Below are 25,713 nucleotides of genomic sequence, written 5' to 3' on the forward strand. Positions count from 1 at the left end.
CTGGAATCTCAGAGACCTGTCATGTTACTTAAAGGATGAATATTCATCCTAGCTGCCTTGCCCATCCTGTTCCCCCAAACCCATTTCTTCTCTGGTCTAGTGCCCTCTCTCACAACCTCTTTAAAATGCTCTTTGACCCTTCAGCTAGGTTCTCGCAGCAAACGAATAACCTCATTCTCACTGCCCAGCTGTTTGTGCCCATCGATTACTTCTCTAGCAAGAGCTGCTATGATTTGCAAATCACAAAGTCCTCTCTCTCACTTGATGGCCACCCACCTACAGTTATGATAGGGTAGATGATGGGGTATAGACAGGCAGTAAGGGTGCATCTAGACTACATGGCTCCGTTGACAGAGCCATGTAAAGTAGTTTACTCGACATAGTCAAAGAAGCGGGGATTTAAATAATCCCTGCTTCATTAAAATAAAAATGGCTGCCGTGCTGTGCTGACAATCAGCTGATCCAGCACAGCGCAGCAATCTAGATGTGGCGCAGTCGACAAGGGAAGCCTTTGTTGACCGCTCTGGTGAGGTTTACTGGAGTGGTTGACAAAGGCTTCCCTTGTCGATTGCACCACGTCTAGATTGCTGCGCTGTGCCGGATCAGCTGATTGTCAGCACAGCGCAGCGGCCATTTTTATTTTAATGAAGCGGGGATTATTTAAATCACCGCTTTTTTGACTATGCCGAGTAAACTACTTTATATGGCTCCATTGAGGGAGCCATGTAGTGTAGACACACCCTAGGAGATGATTACTCATGTGAAGAGTACGAACAGGAAGAGAGGGTGACATTGAATAGGAGGAGGTAAAGATGGATACAAATTGTCAAAGTCCTCAAAGTGGCTACACCCTTTCTGCCCTCTTCTTCTAGTACCCCTTAAATGAATTGCATAAAGTCAGGAATCCAGCAATTTCCCAGAAGATATTGTGTATCAAAACTGTTTATCTCTCACAAGCCACTTGTAACCAGGATATCTGCTTTCCTGAAAGCCATTTCTTCTGCCTTTCTAGAGCTGTACTTTCGACTTCTTCCCAGTTGCTAAAGTCTTTATATTAGTACCTTGAACTGTTTGTTGAGCAGTCTGCCTTCAGTGCATCACACTATAGTGCTGTTTCTCAGAGCGGAAGACATGATGTATCAGACTGCAAGGGAACTTGGTGTTGAAATTGGCTCTGAGGAGCCCTTTTGTTTTGGCGAAGAAAAAGTTGCAGTTCCACTTTGTGCCATTTCAATGCCTTCTTTTACCAGTGCTGTCCTTTTAAAACAACTGTCGGATTCATCTACAGAAGGAACCATCCTTCTTCTTTCAGGGGGACTCAGTCTCTAACCAAAGATGGCCAAACTGTTGGCATTTACAGAACACATTAGAAAAGTGTTGTTCCTTGTGGCTTCCTCATAGAGATTTTGCAAAGCTGGGGATCTGCTTCATGGAGCCAACACTTCCCCAGTGAGATTCCTCTAATGACTGGTTGCAGTTAGACTGTGAGGCTGCAGGGAAGCAAAGTGGAAATGAATTTTTAAAGTACTCTGTGTGCTAGCTTTCAAAGGTGAGTTTCAGTCCCTGACATCATATAGCAGCAATTTACTTTTTACATTTCACTTTAAAAGCAGAATAAAATACACAGTTACAAGCGAAGAATATATTTGTTCTGTTTTAGTCAAAGTGTTTAAAGAACAATCTAACAGCATCTCAATGTAAGGTAGTCCAATCCAGTGATACTCAGACTGGCTTGTGAGCCGCAAGCTGCTCTTTAACGAATCTCCTGTAGCTCTTTGCAGCATGTGATATTCAACCACAGTATGACATTAAAAGGGGAAGAGTCAATGAATACAGCCAGAGTTCAGAGCTCCCAGAGGACAGAGGAGGAGCTATAGTAGATTGCATGTGAGAACAAAAACAAAAGGACTTACAGCCAGAAAGAAAAGAAAGTCAGCACTGCACCAGGAAGAGGCAACTCTACATGACTGGGGACTGCCAATCAAGAACAGACAGGCCTGTCACCAGAGCTGATCTAAAGAACAGAAGGGTGTGTTATCTACTAGGAGATAAGACATGGGATGTGGGCCTGAGGTTAAAGAGGGTTCTAACCGGAAGGAAGGAATCCACTAACTATCCTTTACAGGGCGACAAATGACACAACTAGATATTTACTGCAATACATCAATGGAGACTATGCCAACCTGGGGTAGATACAAAGAAACAGAGGCTCAGGTGATCTTCAGTGGGAATCTACCTGTCCCTAGAGGAGGAGAATGAAGGCGAGACAAGATTATGATGAACAACAGATGCCTTAAAGAAGCGATTGAAGATTCCAAACTCCTCCCTATAGCACCAATTACTGGGAGGCATTCATGGATGGAGGACTGTTCTCATGGGATGGACTCTATCTCTGAGTAGGGAGGGAAATGAACTTCTGGGATGGAGGTTGGCACAACTGATTAACTGAGCTTTAAATTAGGATCTCAAGGGAAACTTCTAGGAGAGGCTCATGTAGTCTTCACACTGATTCTTACATTGAGTGGGAGGAAAATGAAAGCAAGGATACTGCAATGGAGAAATGCATGACAGAGGGTAGGAGAGTGGACATTAAGAGAAAGATTGTTACAGTCAGTGGTATTGGCATGATCAGGTAGGCAATATTAGCAAAGACATACCTAATTCCGTGAGGAATTTGGCTGAAGCCAACTAGAAACAACTAAACTGTCTGTATACCAATACAAGAGCATGGGTAACAAAATGTAGGAACTAGAACTACTGGCACAGTAAAACCAGCTATTATAGGAATAACAGAAACACAGTAGTAGAAACCCAGTATTCATGACTGGGAGTACAGGTATGGATGGGCATGTGCTGTTCAGGAAAGGCAGAATAAAGATAAAGGTGGAGCAACAGTATTGTACATCAATGACAAGGCAGACTGAAAAGAAATTGGAAATGATGGAATGGATGAAGTATCCGGGTCAAAATCACTTTGGGAGCAAAAGCTAACACAGGCTCTAGTATGATAGTGTTTGGAGTATGCCATAGACCCCTAGGATCCAATCTGGGATATGGATAATAACCTTTAATATCTTTAATGAAATAAATACTATTGAGGATTGTGTGATTATGGATGGCTAACTTCCCTGATATAGACTGGAGGACAAAGTTCTACTAATAGGGTATGTCTAAACTACATCCCTCTTTCAAAAGAGGGATATAAATTAGACAGATCGAAATTGCAAATGAAGCTGGGATTTGAATTTCCTGCACTTCTTTAATGACGGCCGTACGGTCTTTGAAAAAGGGCTTTTCGAAAATAAAACTGCAGTCTAGATGGGGTTCTTTCAGAAAAAAATCCTTTTTTGAAAGTTCCCATAAGTCCTAATTTTTTGAGCGCCAAAGCGCCGCACTGGGAGCCGTGCCATCAAAAAAAAAGCACTGGCAATAGGTCATACTGAAAGGTAAATTGCCAGACTGAAGGAAGGTTACTTAGTGGAATTCCTTAGGGATCAGTCTTGGGACCAATCTTATTTAACATTTTCACTGATGACCTTAGCACAGTAAGTGGGAATATGCTAACAGAATTTTCAGATGACAAAAAGTTGGGAGAGGCAGAGATCGAGGTAGAGAACTGGACTGGAATACATAAAAGAAGATCTGGACCACCTTGAAAACTGGAATAATATAGATGAGATGAAATTTTATAATACAAAGTGTAAGGGATTTAAGGATCTTAGGGAGTAACATGAATTTTAATCTGGAGATTTATCAATTGAAAGTGACAGAGGAGGAGAAAGATCTGGGTGTATTGGTCAATCACAGGATAACTATGCACTGCCAGTGTGATGCAGCCATGAAAAAGGCTAATGCAATCATAGAATGCATCAGACAAGGTATTTCTAGTAAAGTAGGGAAGAGCTAGCACCATTGTAGAAGGCCCTGGTGAGTCCTTATCTGGAATACTCTGTGCAACTCTGGTCTCCGATACTTAAGAAAGATTAATTTAAATGGGAACCGGAGTAGGGAAGGACTACTCAGATGATCAGAGAAGTGGAAAACCCATCTTACGAGAGAAGACTCAAGGGCTGTGTCTAGACTGCATCCCTTTTCCGTAAAAGGGATGCAAATTAGACACATCGCAATTGCAAATGAAGCAGGGATTTAAATCCCCCCCGCTTCATTTGCATAAACATGGCTGCCACTTTTTTCCGGCTTGGAGCTTTGACGGAAAAAAGCGCTAGTCTAGACGCGGATCTTTCGGAAAATAAAGCCTTTTCCAAAAGATCCCTTATTCCTCTTAAAATAAGGAATAAGGGATCTTTCGGAAAAGGCTTTACCGTATTTTCCAGCGTATAAGACAACTTTTGATGTTAAAAAACATCCCCCCAAAATCGGGGGTCGTCTTATACGCCGGGTATGCGGCTTTGCAAAGCCTCGGGGGAAGCCGGCGGCAGGACATCTCAGGCGCAGACCAGGGACACCGGGTCTCCAGCAGACCAGGGACACCGGGAGCAAAGGAGGCAGAGGGGCGCTGGGGTATAAGACGAAACCCTATCTTTTAACTAAAAAATTAGGGGGTCGTCTTATACGCCCAGTCGTCTTATACGCCGGAAAATACGGTATTTTCCAAAAGATCCACGTCTAGACTGGCACTTTTTAGAGGAGTGGATAGGTGAGGTTCTGTGGTCTGTAATGTCCAAGACGTCACACTAGATGATCATATTTTAGATTGAAAGTCTAATGTAATGTTTATTTCTCCACTGTCTGTTTTTGAAAAAAGTTGTTCCATCTTACATACAGTAAATCAAAGAAATGCAATAATGGTGAAAATGAGCTGTGATCGTTTTCATATTTTCAAGTATTCTGGTCAAATATAAAGTTTTAATTTTCAGAACCAAAAAACAAAAAAGTGTGACAAAGTACACCACTGTGGAATTATTTTTCTAATTATACATATTGAAAACTTGGTATTGTATAAAAAAAGAAATCCACACAAACCCTGACAGATAATTAACTGTAGCAAAGTTAGCAGGTACTTCAGCAATGACTCTAATGCTTATTTGTCAAAGAGAAGTGGAGAATAGTCTTTACTGTGGTGAACAGGATATAACGCAAGGATACAGTATGTATATACATACCTCAATTACGCTGTCAGTGTATATCCTAGTTAAGACTGGGCTAAATGAATATTTAGACCTCAAGGGAAAAACTGGGCAGTAATTCTTCTGTAATTAAAATCAAGTGCTATAAAGAAGTCTTACCTCCAAAGTCCGCCATTTCAGTATCACTTGCTTCCTTGTTCTGATGAATATTCTCACACAGTGTTTCTTTAGTACATTTTGGCACACTCTAGGGAAAAAAATCAGATTTGTAAATTAATTTCAGCTATCGGTTGCCAGGTCACTTGGGCTGAGTCAAACTCCGATATGGCATGCCACTGCAGCTTTTCAGAATGATGAGGTCCTCTCCTCTAACAGCCCCTCGGGAATTTTTCCAAGAGTTTCACAGAGTATTCAAACCTGGAGTCGCTTTGACCTAAATTTTACACTGAGCTTTTAACCCAGTATGCCCATTATCACTACTTTTGGGCTCTCCACTAGTTATAGCACAGTAGGTAATCAGACGCATAGGCTACTTGACTAACTTGACTAAAGACTATGGTAATTCCTGTCTGACTGTGGCCAATACTTAGGGTACGTCTAAACTACATGCCTCTGTCGACAGAGGCATGTAGATTAGCCAGATTGGCAGAGGGAAATGAAGCCGCGATTAAAATAATCGTGGCTTCATTTAAATTTAAATGGCTGCCCCGATCTGCCGATCAGCTGTTTGTCGGCAGATCGGGGCAGTCTGGACGCGCCGCGTCGACAAAGAAGCCTTCTTGATCGGCACAGGTAAACCTGGTTTCACGAGGCATACCTGTGCCGATCAAGAAAGGCTTCTTTGTCGACGCGGCACGTCCAGACTGCCCCGATCTGCCGACAAACAGCTGATCGGCAGAGCGGGGCAGCCATTTAAATTTAAATGAAGCCGCAATTATTTTAATCGCGGCTTCATTTCCCTCTGCCGATCTGGCTAATCTACATGCCTCCGTCGATGGAAGCATGTAGTTTAGACGTACCCTTAGTGTTGAACAGGAAGGCCCAGTGAGCACTGAGATAATTATTAAATAATTTGCTCAACAGGAAAGGTTCATTTGAGCCATTGGTAATTAGGGAACAATTTTCCTCCCAGTTAAGTCAGGCAAAACACTCACTGGCTTCAATCATGCTCAATCAGGCCCTTTAGGATACAGCAAGCAGTAGCAAGTCGCAGAGCCTGGGTCAATAGTTACATTTCTGCAGGGCTTGGGCTCCTGCATTAAAAATAGCTGGGTAGACACTGCACCTCGGGTTTTAGATCCCTAACAGCCTAATTAATATAATGACAGAGGGTCTCATTGCTAATATCAAGTCTAAAACTTTTTCAATTCTGCCCCTCCAGGCTGCTGCAAGTGGCAATGTGGATGGCCCTCCATTTCCCTACTGCCCGTCTGCTCTCCGTTGTTTGTCTCGTCACCTCCCAAGAATATCACCAGTCTCTGCCTTCACAACTTGTCAGGGCTGTTCCCAGGTAGGAGGGCAACATGATTCTTGACAGTTTTGGTGCTTTTGCCCACAAGATTCTAAATAGCAAAAGTGAAAATGACCAATGTCTCCTCGGCTTCACACAGCTGCTGCTTACAGAGCTTTGAGCACCAGTGGATGCACTGGAGCTGTGCATAGACAGCATTGTATCCATTGTATGCAAATGACATTAGGAGAGTTATTTTCAGTTTTAACAGGTCATTATGGCTATGGAAATAAAGTTCTGGAGAAAGGCATGGCAAGGAAATGAGTGATTTTTTTTTTAAATGAGAACTGGCACACACAGAATTTAAGTGAGAGTATTATGTGCATGGTTACCACTTTTGCTGTGCATACTTTGCATTTATTTTTTTAATCTTCTCATATTTCTAGTAAAGAGCAATCCACAGACTTCTATCTTTCCTTATCTCAACAGTCATCAGAAAAAAATGTGGCTGCAAAAATAAAGCACTGTAAATAAATTAGTGAGCAATGAATGGTTCTTTTATGTCAAGGTCTGGAACACTTTATGGTTTGCTTAACTGTTGGGAAAGGGACTATCTACAAGAAGTTTGCTCTGACAACGCAACAGACTGTTTGCTTGTCCTTTCTCGCTTTCCACTATGCTTCAATAACATTAGCATCTGATAAGGACAAAAATGAGAAACTATGTATAAACTAATACACCGGATTGTAAACTCTTAGGGCAGTGATTGTGTCTTTCCCTTGGGTCTGGAAAGCATCTAGCACGCTTTGGACACATCCACAATCTAAAATAATGTTAAGTGAAGATCAGCAAATCTTCTCAAAAGGACAATGTGAACATAAGAACAGCTGCAGATCCTAAGGAAACACTATTCCCAGGCACTTAAAGTTGTAAATTTACCCTTTGTAGGAGGGAGCCATACAAGTCCCCATTATTTAATGGGGACCAAAGAAAGCAGAGGAGAATTTAGTGTTATTTCCACCTTACTATCCACTCTGGTTGGAATGTTTTCTCGTGGCTAGCAATCTCATAGACAGCAGCTCTTCTCTGTGGCAAGAAACGTGTCCACAACTACAGTTCCTCCTCTTTTCCCATCTTGTGCAACTCACGCCTGCCTTTTACTTTTGTTGTTCATGACTTTGGAATCATCCTCATCTCTTAACTCCCTCCTCCTTCTTCTCCTGAAAATCTAGCTCATCGCCAATTACTCACCCCTTTAGTGGATTGTTCCAGGTCTTAAAAGTCTTCTTAGCCGCAGCTGGAGTTAGAGAATGAATGTAGGAATGGAGGGGACTTCTGCAGTTTAGAATAAGGGCCCTAATGCTGTGCAGGCACAGTTCACTTTGTTATGATTGTTGTGATTTACTCCAGTTGAAGTCATTTGCATTTACTTGAAGGCATGACTGACTTATCTGGATCAGGAACCAATCACTACCTCCAGCGCAAAGTCCATATATGCCACTGTCTCTACTCTACTTCTGCTGAAACCCTCATCCATGCCATTGCCATAACTACTGCAACTCCACTGTCCATGGCCTATGCCCTCACAGCTCTCCAGATTCAGCACAGAGGCTGCCAATGGTTTCCTAGTCTTCACATACAAATCAACGCCACAACATCACCTCGCTTTCCTCAAACATTGCCATTGTCTCCCCATTCTCTTCGGGCTCCCGGTCAAAATACCCTTCCTTGTTTTTAGAAGCCCTACATGGACTTCTAAAAGTCCAACCTCTCTCTTTGTCGTTGCTTTAACACTTTCCTTTCCTGGACCTGCCTCTTGTTTGTCCCCTCACACAGATGGGTCAAGGAGTCTCCTATCCTGCAGGTCCTACAACTAGAAACGGATTTCACACCACTTTCCATGCCTCTTCTGCATTTCTCAATGTATTATGAAGAGATATAGGTTCTGTTGACTATCCTTGCCAGATCATGGGCCCTGTCCTCCTTCTGAGAGACCAAACCAAGGGATGTGACATCCTGCTTACCTGTTACCTCCCAATGGAGAGACAGGCGACTGTGCTCCAAAGAGATGCTACTGAGAGAGTTTATGAAACAGAAAGAGCACAGGCAACATCTGACACATCAAAATGACCTATATGCAATGCTCCTACCTGTTACACACCTTTCAGGCATCCCTTAGGACACAGATACATAAGCATGGCCATGATTTGTCTTCTGATGCACTTCCTGGGCAGACTGAGGAGTCCTGTGACACCTTATAGACTAACCGAAGTGTTGGAGCATAAGCTTTCGTGGGCAAGACCCACTTCGTCAGATGCAGGTTCAGACTAACACGGCTACCCCTCTGACACTGGGCAGACTGAGACACTCTGTTGTAATTCACCCTAGGTATTCACCAAAGGCCACGTAATGTGTCTCTTGTTGTATGTAACGCTTGAACTAAAATATTCATAGACCTGCTCCCTTGGCTTGGAAGATAAGTCGTTATCTTCTTTAAATAATCCAGCGGAAAATATAAATCAGTTTAAGACTGTAGAAGAATACTCTCCTAACCCTTGCTATTGCACACATACTACAACAAAAAAAGCTCATTACACACACACCCTCTTCCCAGGTAAATCACTTAGGTCAATAGTTCTCAGTTGGGGCTCCACTGCCCCAAGGGTAGGGCGAGGCCTTTCGGGGGAGCTGCAGGGCCCACGACCAGCTACCTGAGTCCTGGCAGCAGCCTGGGGCAGAAGCCAGGAGCCCTGGTGCTCCCCCAATCTGAAGCCAGCAGTGGCGTAGGTCAGAAGCTGGGAGCCCTGTTTCTCCCATCACCCACCCAGATTGTAGCAGCAGGGGAGCCCCAAGCCCTGGTCTCACTCAGAGTTGGGCAGTTCCTGGGGCAGCTCCAGGCCTTACCCCATCTCCTCTCCTCCACTCCCTCTCCACCCCTCCTTCTGGCCACATCACAGGCCAGAAGCCAAAGCCAGGCAGTGCAGGGCAGCTGCTCCTCTGGCTAGTCGTGCCATGGAGCGGGGCAGCGGTGGCATTTCTCCATCTGCTGCTGGTGTCTGGGTTAGAGGCTGCTCCTCAGCTCTAGCCCTTCTGACTACTCACACAGCCAGTCAGAGATGCCAGGTGCGGGAGAGGGGTGGACCTGATTCCAGGACAGCAGAGCTCTCAGAGAGAAGCCTCCCTGCACAAAGCCCCTAGCTACACCTTTCCCTGCACCCCAAGCTACTTCCTGCGCAGACACAGCCCCCTAGCTATCTCCTCCCCATACCCTGAGCTACCCCTTGCCTGCACACAGCCACCTAGCTCTGTGGTGTCCAACCAGTTCTGAAGCAGCAGCCACTATAGAGGCTACTGCTCTGGCGAACTAGCCATACTCAACTGGTCAAATAGTCACATGCGGCTAGTGGCTAGTGTGTTGGACATCACAGCCCCTAGCTCCCCTCTCCCTGCAACCTGAGCTATCCCTGCCAAGGGGGTTTTAGGGCTCCTCTATCTAAAACATTTATAAATAATAATATTACTGAAATAAAATTCTGCAGTTTAGCGAGAAAGTTTACAAAAATGAGAATGCAAGGAGGACAGTGATAGGTAACCTTCACAATTCAAGCTGCATGTAATTAGTCATATTCTGGCTGGGTCGTAGTGTTTACTGGTTAATGAAATTATTTATGGATAATTTAATTCATTTCTGCTTATTAGGATGTTTTTTGCTGAATTGCTACAGTGACTGCCACTTTCTTCAAAAGCCTTCTGATACAATTATAAGAAAGGATAATGACATTGAGAGTTTCATAAGGAGACTCCTGGTTTTCATCTCTGTAATTAAAAATGTTGTGTTCGGATCTCAACAGGTGGAAGTCAGCGGCACTGGATTATGTGCTACATTTCTAATTCTGACTGAGTTAAAAATTTGTACAGTAAGTTCCTGCTCTTTTATCTCTGCAAGGGTACGTCTACACTGCATGCTTATTTTGGAATAAGCTATTCCGGAATTTATTTTCCAGAATAGTTTATTTCGAAATACTGTGTCTACACACAAAAAATGCATTAAAATAGCGCTTAGCTATTTCAAAATAGAGCGTCCAGGCTGATTGGACACTAGCTCGCATTTGAGGCCAGCCGGAACCAGCTCAGGCAGGGCATCAGGTCAGCAGTTAGCCTCAGGCAGCAGCTCCAGGAAGTATCTGAGACGTGTGCTTAAAAGGACCCTCCCTGTACAGCCATTTCTCAGATTCTCCTCTTGCTTGCCTACCTCTCTGAGGGACAGCAAAGCATTTTCGCTGCGAGCTTTGGTTGCCCTGTTACCAGATACCACAGCACTCCCAGCTATGGAGCCAGAGCTGCCTCTGGGCACGCAATGGCCCCTGACTGTTGTGCTGGTTTATGCAGCAGTTTCTGCAGGCTGCCCTCCTGGTACTGCAGGAACATGATCCCCAGCTGTTTGAGGAGACCCTCAACCTCTGTCTGGGAGCACAGCTCTTCCAGCTACACTTCACTGTGCACTGTCGCTTCTGGTGGCTGGACATCAGTTCCAACTGATGGACCGGCTTGTGGTGGACCGGTGGGACAACCAGCAGCGGCTCCAGAATTTTCAAATGAGGAAGGAGACGTTTCTGGAGCTATGTCCCTGGCTCGCCCCTGCCCTCGTGCAACAAGACACCCAAATGAGACTCGCCATTCCCCTGGAGAAGTGGGTCGCCATTGCTATCTGGAAGCTCACCATGCTGGACAGTTCCTGATATGTCGGGAACCAGTTCAGCATGGGGAAGTCGACCTTCGGGGCCCTTGTCATGCAGGAATGGCGTTCTCAGGCTGCAGTCCCGGGGGGTGTGTGAGTGAAGTGCTGGAAAGGGGAACCCTAGGGAAAAAGAGGGCGGGGTGGGGGAAAAGCCCCTGTCCCCAGGTGGTTCTCCAGTCCTGCCCTCCCTCAGCCTTGCTGGGGGGGGGGGGGAGGTGGCTACATAGGGGTGGCTCCTGGTGTGGTTGGGGGGAAGGGAGTGGCTTGGTGGCCTCCCAAGTGCTCTGGCACCTCTGTGATTCTCTGTTTTCTTTGTTTGTCTCCTTCTGCAGACAGAGAGGGCCAACAACACCGTCTTGCTGTGCAGGGTCACCCAAGTCGGTGACGTGGTGGACCCATCGTTGCCAGCTTTGCCGCACCGGGCTTCCTCAAATGTGGAGGGGCTATTGATGGCACACACGTCCCCATCTGGGCCCCCGACCGCTGGACATCTCTCTACTTTAACCCCAAGGGATATTTTTCCATGGTACTGCAGGCCCTGGCTGACCACCGCGGGCAGTTTACAGACATCTACATTGGGTGGTTGGGGAAGGTGCACAACACCTGCGTATTCTGCAATTCCACCCTATTCCAGAAGTTGGAGGCCAGCACTTTCTTCCCCATGTGCACCATAAGGTCAGGGACATGGACATGCCACTTTGCATCATGGGGAATGCAGCCGACTCCCGCATGCTGTGGCTTATGAAGCCCTACACCGGACTTCTTGACCCCAGCAAGGACTGCTTTAATGCTCGTCTGGGTAGGGTCCGCATGCAGATAGAGTGTGTCTTCAGACATCTGAAGGCAAGGTTCAGATGCCTCCTGACCTGCCTGGATGTGGGGGTGCAGAACATCCCCCATGTGGTGTCCATATGTTGTGTGCACCATACCTCTGTGAGAAGAACGGGGAGGGATTCCTCCCAGAGTGGGGGGCAGAGGCCAGCAGGGAGGGCTGAGCCTTTGAACAGCCGTGCACAGCTGCCATCTGCCAGGCCCATCAGGCAGGGGTGCCCATCTGGGAGGCCCCGAGGGAGAGTTTCTCACAAGGACCCAAGGGATACTCTCCCTAGGGCAGCGGTTCCCAACCTTTTCCAGATGGGGACCCATTTTGACAATTCAGGAAGACTTGGTGACCCAGGGCAAATCAAAGAATGTGTGAATGGCTCCTTAAGAGCCCCCTGGGGAGACACCTGGCAACCTTTTTGAAATGTAATGGTCACCCATATTTGGGTCCGCAACCATAGGTAGGGAAACCCTGAACTAGGTTCTCCCTACAAGGGGCCTGTGCCTTGCCCCTCTCTGCCTTTCTCACTACAAGCCCTCCCTCCCCCCTCTACCTCCCTCCCCTGCAGAAACAATTAAAAAAAGAGTTTGGTTTTGAAAAAAAAAAACCTGTTTGGTTGTTTATTTGGGGTAGAAGTAACTGTGGAGGGACCGGGGAAAAACCTGGAAATGGGAAGGGAGAAGTCGGGGGATGAGAACCTTGGAGGGAGGGGAGGAGGGAGCTGAAAGCGGGAGGAAGGGGGAGGAGAGGCTCAGGGCTGGGGCTGGGAGTGGCACCTGGCTCAGATGGTTCCTCCACCTTGTGTGCGGGGAGCAGGGCTGGGGAAGCCAGGGGGAGAAGCAAGAGCAGGAGCAGGGTCAGGCATGGGAAGGAGGGGCAGGACCAGGAGCGGCAGCAGGATCGGGAGCTGGCTCCAGGTGGGTGAGGAGAGCCTGCACCGTCGCACACATGTTATGACCCTGCTGCAGCAACTCTGTCCAGGTCTCTCTCCACCACTGCATGTCCTCCCAGACCTTCTGGACCAGCGTCTTGTGCAGGGCCCAAAGTACAGAGATGTGCTCCTGCATCAATTCCTCCTGCTTTCTCCGGTGCCTGGGGCTCCCCCGCTGTTGGGTGGCTGCCTCGGATGGTGTTGCCCACAACCCTCTTGCAGCTGGTCTGGCTGGGGAGAATAAAGAGAGATGGTCGGTCATCCTTAGAGGCACTGTCCTCATCAGTGAGCCGAGACCGACAGTTCCTGGGTCAGAGGAAGGTGATGTCCTGGGAGCAGGACAGCAGATCCTTTCTTACAGAAGCCCAGACTTCCCCAGAGGATCATGATTCACCCTTTCCGCCACCCACATCCCAGGGACAAGAAGGCATGGGAAGTTGCCGGCCATGCTGGGATCCAGTGGGTGGGAGGGGATCCTCGGGCTGGCTGGGCTTGCCTCGGTGCCGTGTACACGCTGGGTCCAGCAGTGGTGGCATCTCAAGGGGAGAGAACTTCTATCCCTGGCTGCTGAGGGACAGGGGTGTGTGAGCAGCAGACAAACCTACACCTGGCAGCACTATCCCTGGGAGCGTGTGTTGCCTTGAGCATGAAGGCATACCTGTGTGCCAAGTGTGGCACTCCAGAGTCTGTGTATGTGTGTCTTTGGCCCCAGCCTCCTTCTAGCGGTGGCTTGTGGTGGGAGGGTGTCCCACCCAGGTGTCTGAAGTGTGGCCGGTCTCCCCAGACCTTGTGAGCAGGAGCCCGGGGTGCTAAGATGCAGCTACCCAGGGCCGTGTGGCACAGACTGCAGCTGCACGGATATCCACATGCACAGACTCCAGAGTGATTCCTCAGGCCAAGGAGGCCGAGCGAGGAGTGCACCCCAACCCCTCGCGCCTGCCACCTCCACCCTATCTGTCGGAGAAAACTAAGGTCACTCACCTGATGTTCCCTTTCCAGCCTTGGAGGATGCCTGGGACACATCCAGTGGGTTACTGGCTCCAGTGCCACCGAGGTGACAGTGCTGGCTGCGTCGGGTTCCGCCTCCTCCTCACCAGCTCTAACCCCTGGGTGGGCAACGATGGGCGTCTCCAGCCCTGAGTCAACCACCAGTGGTGGGGAAGGGGCTGTACTGTCCCCTAGGATTCGGTGCAAGTCTTGATAATAGGGGCAGGAGTGGGGTTCTGACCCAGAGCGGGAGCTGCGCTCCCTCGCCCTGGCGTAGCCCTGGCTGAGTTCTTTAACTTTCATCTGGACTTGCTACCCTAGGTCCAGATGTGGCCCTTGGTGGCCAAGCTATCAGCCATGCGGCCGCAGATGTTGGTGTTGTGTCATCTAGAGCGGAGATCCTGGAAGTTTTCCTTGTCGCCCCACACCTCAATGAGGGCCAGGATCTCTGCCCCGGACCAGGATGGTGCACACCTCTTGTGGTGCCTGGCAGGCTCCTGGGAGCTGTCAGACTGCTCCCTGGGAGCAGTGGAGGGTCTTGGGGGGCTTGACAGTCAGCCATGCTGGCCAGGTGTCGTGCTGTGACAGCAGCAATGTGGCTGGAGGCTGTCAGGGCCAGCTTTCCCGCAACAATCCCCTTCCCCTGTGGCTGCAGCTTTAAGGGCTGCAGGGGAAGAGGAACTATAGAGTCCTGAGGAGTGTGGATGGAGTGGCCAGCAGAGCACCTGTGGGATTTCCTGGAGGCCCTTATTTCAAAATAACTCCCTGTGCTGTATCCACACACGCCCAATTCTGAAATAGCTATTCCTCGTGGAATGAGATTTACAGAAGCCAGAATAAGCCATCTGTAATTTTGAATTTATTCTGAAATTACAGAATTGCTGTGTAGACATTCGCATTGTTATTTCGGAATAACGGCTGTTATTCCAAAATAATGGTCAGTGTAGATGCACCCCAAGATTTCTATCGGCTTCAAATTTTTAAGGTAGTCCAAATTCTCATGGTAATAGTCATGGCTGATAAATTAAGATAGAGCATTTTTGCTTGTAAGTAATAAGTGTATCATCATTACCTCTGGACCAGGAGACAAACTGGTAAAGGAAGCAACATCAGATGCTTCAGTACATATGATGCTTGGGTGTTTAATGGACAGCTGTCCAGTTTCCTGATGCCGTAGAGCACTTGAAAAAAGCAAGAGGAAATACAAAGAAATATTAGCTAAAGCAAAGTCAGTTAGGAATTGAATTTCACTCTGATTTTAGAGTTGTGATACTCAGGCAACACTTCTATTGACTTTCTACACGGGACTACAAGTCTTAACGCTTACTTGTGAAAAGCATCTGGGTATTTATGACTTTTTAGCTAAAAGATTCTCGGTGCTTATCATGAAATTTCACTGGTATCCCAGAATCGCATAACATATAACAAGTCTGTAAGAACAAATGCCTTTTAAAACATAACGACTTAAAAGAAACCTTCCTTTGCCTATATATCTCACTTTAGACATATAAAACTAAGTTGAGAGAAAGTCAACTTCATCTTTTAAACCTCAAATAATAAAATAGTTGTACTAGGCTGTAATTTCTGAAATGACTGATTTGAAAGGTCTTTGTCATGGCAAAATAAATCACGTGTTTTCCCCATTTCTAATAGTATGCAGAATACTGGTCAAAATTTCTAGAACTGGGTGTCTAAAGTTAGGCACTTAAATCCATATTCAGCGACCCAAGTAAGTTGTTTAATTTCCAGAGGGGCTAAATATTAACATTTTTTATTAAAGTTAGCAAGAGTCATAAATGTTAACTCTGAAAATCAGGCCAATTATGTATTTTGATAACTTAAGCAGTTAAGTTTGAAAAATCTGTTTGCTTTGCACTTATATAGCATCGTTCATCAAGTGATCTTTATGCTGGGATGGTGTAGACGGAGCTTGATCCTGCCTTGCGGGCGGGGGGCTGGACTCGATGACCTCTCGAGGTCCCTTCCAGTCCTATTATTCTATGATTCTATGATTCTATGCTCTTTGCCTACAGACACTGAGGCCACGTCTACATTAGGGGAGAAAGTCAACCTCAGATATGCAACTCCAGCCATGTGAATAGCGTAGCTGGAGTCAATGTGCCTTAGATCAAATTTTCACACCATCCCCTCTGCTGGGGGTCGATGGGAGAAACTGTTCCATTGATTTCTCTTAGTCTTTGTGACATGGTGAAGTACCAGAGTCGATGAGGGTGCGATCAGCAGCTGATTTAGTGGGTTCTAACTAGACCCACTAAATCGACCCATGGGAGATCAATCTCTATAGCACTGATCCCCCAGTATATGGAGACAAGCCCTAAGTTTCCTAACACACTATGGAGGATTACATCCACCTGACAAATTGATCAACAGGCACAGGGAAACTGAATTGTTCAACAACAAAAAAAGCAGTCATGAAGCACTTTAAAGACTAACAAGATAGTTTATTAGGTGATGAGCTTTTGTGGGGCATGACCATTATGTAACAGAGGGATACAATGAAAAAGGTAAAAAAATTACAAATTGACAAATCAACTACATAGAACAGAAGGTGGGGGGAATGACAAGGAAGGAGGAAATTGCTTACCATAAGAGTCAATTAAGTAGCTAATCTGGGGTCACTACGAATATCAAAAAGTAGGGAGGCTGTCTTTGTAATGTGTAAGATAATTATCATCTTGATTAAGGCCCATTCGCAAGGTGTTGAATTTTAGCATAAATAAAAGTTCTGAGTTCTCCCTCTGTAATCTGGTGTTAATGTCTCTGTTGTAAGATGCATGTTGTCAGGTCTTTAAGGGACTGGCCAATTTGACTGAAATGCTGGCTGACAAGTTTGTGTGTGGAGATTTCTGATGTCTGTTCTGTGAGCATTGATTCTTTGGCAAAGTGACGGACCAGTTTGTCCAATATACATCGCAGAGGGGCATTGCTGGCACATGATGGCATATATCACATTGCTGGACAAACAGGAATATGAGCCCTTCACCATATAATTGACGTGGCTAGGTCCAGTGATGGTGTCTCCACAGTAAATATGTGGACAAAGCTGGCAATGGGGTTTGTTGCAAGGGAAAGTCCCAGGGTTAGTTTTCATGTGATATGCCCTGTGGTTATTAGTGAGAATTTTCCTGAGGTTAGGCGGTTGTCTATAGGAGAGTACAGGTCTGTCACCCATAGCCTCTCGGAGTGTAGAATCATGTTCTAGTATAGGTTGTAGTTACTGATAATGCGCTGGAGGGGTTTGAGTTGGAGGCGGTAGGTGATGACAAGCGGAGTTCTATTGTTGATTTTCTTGGGCCTATCTACAAGTAGATGGTTTCTGGGTATTAGTCTGGCCCTTTCAATCTGTTTTTTTACTTCCCCTGGTGGGTAATTAAATTTTACAAATGCTTGGTAGAGATCTTGAAGTTTTTGGTCTCTGTCAGTGGGACTGGAGCAGATGTGGTTGTATCTAAGGGCTTGACTATAGATGATGGATCGTATAGTGTGTGACAGAATCAGAGGGAGAATCCAGAAGTCCTGATTCCTGATCTAGCAAACTGTGCAGAGACTCTCACTCTCTCTCTGCTGGTTTCTCTGCATCTTGACATACTGATATCAGCACAGAGAGAGAGAGAGAGAGAGAGAGAGCGAGTATCCTCTGCTGGACACACCCCATGATATTCTGCCAGCAATTTGGTGGAAAGCTAAAATTCCTATCTTACTGGAAGTAACAAGGCAGAACAGAATCCGGCAGAGTTCTGGATTGTGAGAAAATCTCTGCAGTACCACATCTTAATACTATCAATCAAAATCTCTACAGTTCTCCAACTGCAAGCACACTTTCCTGATCAGAGATAATTGCATATCATGTAATTTGATAAGTACAATAAAAAGTGTGGTAACTTTAACTTCCCTGACTGTGGATTACAACACAGGAAATAACATTTCTTTAAACAAGTTGTTTTGTAAGGGGGTCTTTACACATATGCTTCTCTTCTAGAAGAGAATACTTTATACCACTAAGATGTTTAAATCTGAATTAGGGCAAATTTTTGTAAACACTCAGTTTTTGCAAGTTTTTAAAAATGTGTCTTTTCAGTCATAAATAAGCTTCCTTGATGAAAATGACTAGCTAGCTCCCCCTGAAAGAATGTAATATTTTCCCCTAATATGCCCTCTTGTTAATTGCTTCATTCTTTTCCTTTCTTTCGTCTTTTTTTCCTCTTATTTCCTTAGCATCAGGTCTGCCTCTTTGGAATTTTCTGTTATTGTCTGTTATTTTGTAATAAACAAAAGTGCCATTAATAAAACATTTATATTTGCCTTCCCAAGTAAAAACAAAACAAAGAAATGCAGGCTCCCATTTAAAAAAATATACCTTATTTATTAACTTAGTACTGACTAATTACGAATACAATAAAAAAAGCACAGGAACAGAAAATAAAAGCATCAGTCCTGTTAACAGAGTTATTCAATTATCAATTTATGAGCGATGACAAGGAGATACAATTCAATAAAAGTAAGATTAGAATGACCAATTCAAGCAACCACAATGAGAAGTGAAACTGAAAAGAAAAACTCCATGTAACAGAAGAGAAGGAAAGAAATTTGGCAAGAATAAAAATGAACATAATGTTGCAATTAATTAAATTACTTTAAAAAGTCATTTAAAATTACAATTAATAAGTGTGTCTAAAAATACAATTTTCCTCACACAGAGGGCCAGATCCTGATGTAAACTTGCACAAATCAATTGAAGTCTATGGAGTAATGCTAATTTACAGAGGATCTGGCCTACAGAAAAAATCATTTGGCACCATCCTCCACTGTATTTCATTGTTCATCAGGCTGCACATGTGTGCTATTTTAGCAATAATGCTCTGTTCATCCAATTAGTTTTAAGTTACACAATACTTTCCTGAATTAACAAGGTTAACCTTGTAATGTTTTCAAAGAACTATGAGAAGGCAGTCCTATAAAACCCAGGAACCAGTTTAGGTTAGTGGTGAAGTTCAAGGTTAGTTTAAATCCCTATGAGATAGAATGTGCTATGAGAGCATTCTGCTCTTACATGTATTTTTGTTGCTGCAGGAGAACATTACATCGGAGGTAACATTATAAAACCACAGTTCTCTTTTAGTTTTCTCCTCTTTTGATTAGCTATAGCTTGAGTCAGTTAACATTCCAAATGCAGCCAATACCAAATATTTGGATTTTCATGAATACTTTCCAAGCCTTAAGACAAAGAAGATGCCTTAAAAACAAAACTAAGATAGAAGTTAATTTTGCTATTGACATCAGTGACTCAAGAGTTACACATGCCTAACTATAGAGCATGTTTGTGCACACACCTCTGTACACCAGGCTATTATACAATTCACATTGTTTATGGTCTATTTGTTTTTACAAGCAGCAAAAACGGTAATTCTTCAGGCTATTCCTGTTAGTTCATACCTAATAATCATGCTTCAGATTTTGTTGGATCTTATCATCAGAGAGTTAAATCAAACCTATAGGAATTATATTGTTAGAGACTGAGGGCGTAATTAGCCTTTTACTGCAATAGACTGCCAAATACTGGGTGAAACTTGAAGACTGGACCCCGAATATAGTTATTTATAAACAAAGAGTAGTCTTGTGGCACTTTAGAGACTAACAAAAATATATATAGTATCACGAGCTCTTGTGGGCAAAACCCACTATTTATAGTAATTGTGGGGTTAAAAAGAAATTCAGGTTACTAAAATAATAATTTAGAAATCATCTATTTATCCAGTCGATGTTAGCAGATTTGGTCAATTTTTTTAAATTTATTGTTCCAAAAGGCTTCTCTCTTAGATATTTGACTTAATATCTCTTTAGAATAAAAATTTCTGATCATCAGAATGTCTACACTACACGGCTATTTCAGGATACCAGAGGTATCCTGAAATAGCTACCCTGCATCTTAACAAGCCGCCCGTTATTTTGAAATATTTTTTGAAATAATGGGTGCGCTATTTTGGCATCCTTGTAACCCTCATTTCATGAGTGTTAAGGGATGTCTCAATATAGTGCATTATTTCGAAATTTGGTTCTGTGTAGATGCACCAAATTTCAAGATAAACTATAGTATTTTGAAATAGAATCAAAATAAGATACACAATTTGCGTAGGGCAAATTGCATATCTTATTTCGAGTTTAGGGTGCTGTGAGGACGCACCCATTGTAAGGGCTAAGATTACTCAAATCAGAGAGCTGTTCCCGAAATCATACCAAAAGGTATGTAACAATGTAAATATTGAAATATGGGCCCTTTATATTTACATGTCAAACATGTTATTGTGAAATCTGGATAGAAGGTGGCTCTATCTAGACCTTTAACCAAACTGAAAGAACAAACACAGGAGCAAACAGAAGGAAAAGTTTAATTTCTAAAATACATATAATTTTGACTGAAAAATTATGATAATAAGAAAACAACCTATATGAAAAGAGGGGAAAGGGATTTGGACTGATGTAGAAAAAGTGAATAAGGAAAAGTTATTTACTTATTCTCACAATATAAGAAGTAGGGGTCACCAAATGAAATTAATTGGCAGCAGGTTTAAAACAAACAAAAGGAAGTTTTTCTTCACTCAGCACACAGTCAACCTCTGGAACTCCTTGCTAGTGGATGTGGTGAAGGCTAGGACTTTAACAGGGTTCAAAAAGATAGATAAATAGATTCATGGAGGTTAGGTCCATCAATGGCTATTAGCCAGATTGGGTAGGAGTGGTGTCAATAGCCTCTGTTTTTCTGGAAATGGGTGACAGGGGAGGGATTACATGAGGATTACCTGTTGTGTTCCCTCCCTCTGGGGTATTTGGTATTGGCCACTGTCAGCAGACAGGATACTGGGCTAGATGGACCTTTAGTCTGACCCAGTATGGCTGTTCTTACATTCTTATGGACAATAAAAATTGATCTGTATGAATGAGTATATTGTTACGAGGATATACACCTTCAATTTGTGTCACAGAACATTTTTAGAAATTGCTACATAGATGGCATTTGACTTTTTGCTACTAAAGAGGTGCTCTGCTGGAGGAATTGTGAGGAAAGGGGGAAATATGTGGGTTTACGTCTAGGATTAAGATGGTTTGGGAAGGAAATTAGGAGACTTATTTTAAGACAAAAATCTGGCTTTCTAGAGATCCTCTGATCTGTTTACTTAATGTTCCAGTAAAGAATCTACATTTTAAATAGAACAACAAATTAATGCTAGCAGCAATACAAATTCCAGCACATTACTGGAAAATGTGATTTCTCCTCTTATGAAATTAAGGTACAGTAAAATATGGAGTGTCCTTGTAATGGAAAAGTTTTTATATCAAGCATATTCCCTAGAGAAGCACCGAAAAGAGGATAGCTATTTAGTCACCCTTTCTAGTGTACGCAAAGGAGGGAGGCTCTCTCACCAGCAAGCCAGAATCTTCAGCCAGGTTATTTGAATATTAACCTGATCATGAATAAGTAAGATGCAATGTAATATGTTATTTTTTTATTGTATGGTTGCCTTAACAAAAAAAGGGAAGATTTCTAGTTTCTAGCAAGCAAGATAAATCAGGAGTCATGGAAGAAGCTAGTCTCAATTTACATCTTCTATTGCAAGAAGTCATTCAATCTAATTTCTGCTCCCAGTGTGAAATGCCTCCCTCACTGCTTGTTCCAAAGTCCTCCCTTAAACTAGGAACCAGGAAAGGATTATGACAGGAAGGTCAGGCTGGGGGCAGGAGAATAGAGACTTGGGTTGAAATCCTGGCCCCAGTGAAGTCAATGGGAGTTTTGACACGGATTTCAACAGAACCAGGATTTCACTATGTGGTGTGAGAAACTGGAAGATGAGGCCAACAGAAGATTGCAAACAGCATGCAGATGCCAATCATGTTGGGAAAGGCTTGTGCTAGGATAACAAACTGGTTTCTCATTTGGGAGAGAAAGAGAAAAGAAGATGGATTTTAAGCCCTCCGGCAAAGAGCTTTGTAGAGTATATTCTGCTGGGCTTATCATCCTGGACAGCTACTCCTATCTCTTGTGCCTCTAAAGTCCCTCTCTCATTGCCTACTTTCTGACTAGCCTATCTTAGCAGGCTGTCTGTGCTGAGCACAGATGTAGTCAGGAAAGCAGGCTGGCAGCATTCCCAGAATGGAGACAACCATTTCCACTAAGTTGAAAAAGGGAATAATTTTATTTTTTTTAAATGCAACTATGCTTGAGATGTTACCAAAAAGTGATTGTGAAGTCTGGGATTGGTATAAACTCTGTTCTGTTGGATCACATGAAACAAGAAAGTGTTAGGCTCCCAAGGACGAAATGCTAAAGAGGGGGCACTTTTTGATGCTTCCTTTTCAAATCTTGCAAAATGTTTGTCTGAAAACGTCACCGAACATTCAGTTGCCTTCTAATAATAAAGATATGCTGAATGTAGTGAAGCAATCTAATCTTTAAGGTATTTCAAAGAGGGATTTACTCCCAAATCTCAGTTCCACTTTTACTATGAAGCTGCTACAACCACCTTCATGATATGACTTTATGTGATACAAAGCAGGGGTAGGCAATAATTTTAGACAGGGAGCCACTTCACTAATTTTTGAAGTGGCCCGGGGGCCAGCCCGGAAGGGGCGAGGCCTCTGGCAGAAGGGGGGGGGGGGCAGGTCAGGTCACAACACTTCTGTGCTTCCCTTCCCACAGACCCTGACTAGTCTGGGAGTAGGGGAGCACAGTGAAGCTTTGCCCTCACCCTCCTCCCACCTAGAGAAAACTGCCAGCTGTTCTAAACAGCTGGCAGTTCCCTCTAGGCACCCGCCCCCTTGCAGTGCAGAAGGAGACTTTGCAAGCACCCCCCATCCCCAGGCTGATCAGGGTGTGGGGGTGGGAAAAGCACGGAAAATCTCTTGCTCCCTGCCCCCCGCCCTGCAAGCACCATGCCTGCCTCCTGCCCCTGATTGGCTTGGGGGAGGGGGAACACACAAAGCCTCCTCCTGCCCTGCAAGGGTTGTTATTACCACACATGATGCCTGCCCCAGAGATCACATGCACACACATTTGAATCCAAACACCAATTTTTAAATCTTCAGATAAAAATTCTTAACTGTAGTTGTGCACAGCTAAGGTAGGCTTTAAATATGGCTATATTCTATTTAATTTTATATTTAACTTACCCAGATCGAGATGAAACTGAAACCTCACATTCCTTTTGTTGACTTGCAAAAGACAAATCCTAAAAAAAAAAAAAAAAAACAAACCCAAAGAAATAAAAACCACCACATTAGAATTTTGTACCTCTCTGTATTTTTTGAAAGTTTTATGTTGTTTTGAGAAATGAGGTAAATCAAATATTTGTATAGGTCCTCTCTAGTCTGGCACCCTCAGGACCTGACCAGCCCTGAATGAGGGAATTTGCCAGACCAGGGGAGGTCCCCTGCTACCGGCCCCTTAGCCCGCCTCCCCTCCTTTCTCCTCTGACAGCCCTAACCCTTCCCCATCCAGGCTGCTGTGCTGTTGTAGCCCTGGCAGCCCAGACTGCTGCATCCCTGGCGGCCTTAGCGGGACTGCCGTGGCCGTGCATCCTTGGCCCTGTTAACAGAGCTACTGCGGTGCCATGTCCCTGGCCTCACCTCCGCTACTGGGGCTGCCACGGCTGCTGCCATCCCCGGCCCTGCTACTGGGGCTGCCGCAGCCCTGGCTGTGCTACCGGGGCCGCCAGCCCTCGTCACTGTTGCTCCTAGCCAGGACTCCCTGTTGCCAGACAAGGGAGTCCCAGTTTTTGGAGGTCCTACCTGTATAATGCTATTAAAATACATTTTTAAATAGTGTACTAATGTATTAAACAAATCAACTATTATACTTGTTATTGAATAAGTCTCATTCTGTGGGTGGGCAAAATCTCCCTTTTTAATATAATTGATCTTATTTATCCTGCACTCAATAATATGCTAGGTATCGCACATACAGAGAGAGTCCGTTCCCCCAAAAGCTCACAAATCTAAAGGTCAGAAGCCACATTACAAAGAAGAAAACAACAACAACAAAATGTGGGTGACTATTAGAAGAAAGCAGGAGTAATAGGTGAATTAAGATTGTAGCTGTTGACGTTTAGTTTTAAATCAGGAGTGGGGAATTTTTTTTGTTTCGGGGGCTGCTGATCCACAAAAAAATCAGCTGGGGGCTGCTCACAAGTGAGAAGCAGAAAGATACTTTTCACATTCTCCTCACACACCACAGCCTAAGGGGGCCCAGCCTAGCAGATTTTGTGTGCTCCAGCTTTGTGGTAGGGCAGTGTGGGGAAGAGAACCTACAGCCCCAGCACAGGCTCCCCAGTGCTGAGGGGAGCCTGAGCCTCAGGATCCAGATCCAGGCAAGCCAGGGGCTACATCCCGCCTCCGGGCCTGACGTTCCTCACCCGTTTTAAATGTTCAAAGCAATCCTTATACCTGAAAGTCAGAATACACAACGTATATAAAGTAGCTCTTTGAATATAAAGACGACTATTAAAGAACAAAGTTATTATGCTGGACAACAGAATTTGCCATTTTAAGACCAACAGAAGCTGCCTTCATTCCAACTGCACTGATCCAGAAAACAAATCTGGGGTAATAGGTTAATCTCTCATTTGCACTGATGTTCTTTATTAGCAGGTCGATAGACTGGTGTTCTTCCATACGAATACAGGCATTCCCCGGGTTACATGGATCCGACTTACATCGGATCCCTACTTACAAACGGGGTGAGGCAACCCCGCACTAGCTGCTTCCCTCCAGCAGACCAGGGAGACGCGAAGCTAGTGCCTCTCCCAGCAGACCACGGAGACGCGGAGCGGCTTTTCTCACCAGACACCTCAGCTTGAGAATAAAGGACTGAGGGAAGTGAGGTGTGGGAGAATAAAACTGAGCTCTGGAGAAATGTTTGGCTAGAGTTTCCCCTACAATATGTACCAGTTCCGACTTACATACAAATTCAACTTATGAACAAACCTACAGTCCCTATCTTGTACGTAATCCGGGGACTGCCTGTACACTATTAACAAATTCACAGTCAGCTGCAAGATTTTGCCTTCTAGTGTTATTGAGGTTACTATGTTGCTGCTTATGATTTAATCAAAATTTTGATGATATTTGGGATATTTGAGATTTTCTTAAATCTGCAGCTCTTGGATTTAGGTGATTGTACAAGTTAGAGATGTGAAGGACTAGTCAACTATCTGAAAAGCAAATGCTTATCAGATAATCAACATAGTCAACTAGTTGCTTCCTCCACGCCCCCTCCCTGCTGCCTCTATTAGAAAGAGACAGCTTGGGGGGGGGGGGAGTAGAGGAGGGCGTACGTCAAAGAGGCAGCACCACTTGAAGCCTGGGGCCAGACCCCGGGCTTCATGTGGTGCTGCTGCTTTGAAATGCAGCATGCAGCCCAGGGCCAGCTGGGGTGTCCCCAGGCTGCACGCGGCGTTTCAAAGTGGCAGCACCGTGTGGAGCCTGGGATCAGTTTGTTTTTTAATTTGAACCCAGGCTGGATCTAAATGATGTTTTGTAGGTTAGGTTTTTTTGCTTGTTTGCTTTTTTCTTTAAGGTCCATTTTTCATCATGCGATTGCACTTAACTGTCTTAGTCCAGCTACCTACAGTAAGACAATTTGCTGGGCAAAAATTTCCTTATCACTAATTTTAGCTGACTCGGTGA

The 25,713-nt window shown here is 44.6% G+C and overlaps 1 protein-coding gene across 2 annotated transcripts in view; it reads right to left on the minus strand.

Moving 5' to 3' along the window:
• Nucleotides 1–682: 682 nt before the first annotated feature.
• The window catches only part of LOC102463861 (palmitoyltransferase ZDHHC11), a 70,081-nt gene continuing 45,050 nt past the window's right edge, over nt 683–25,713 (minus strand). The window contains exons 8-11 of one of the 2 annotated variants that reach the window (XM_075921560.2): nt 23,200–23,258; nt 15,089–15,197; nt 5,247–5,334; nt 683–1,490 (exon numbers count right to left, since the gene is read on the minus strand). In XM_075921560.2, the coding sequence (XP_075777675.2) occupies nt 1,396–1,490; nt 5,247–5,334; nt 15,089–15,197; nt 23,200–23,258 (351 nt within the window). In that variant the 3' untranslated portion in view covers nt 683–1,395. Of the gene's footprint in view, nt 1,491–5,246; nt 5,335–6,041; nt 13,261–15,088; nt 15,198–23,199; nt 23,259–25,713 lie in introns of those variants that run through there. The other variant, XM_025179703.3, reaches the window with a different exon arrangement.

Source organism: Pelodiscus sinensis, chromosome 2 (assembly GCF_052426305.1).
Source record: "Pelodiscus sinensis isolate ZL-2025 chromosome 2, ASM5242630v1, whole genome shotgun sequence".
In the NCBI taxonomy this organism is placed as follows: Eukaryota; Metazoa; Chordata; order Testudines; family Trionychidae; genus Pelodiscus; species Pelodiscus sinensis.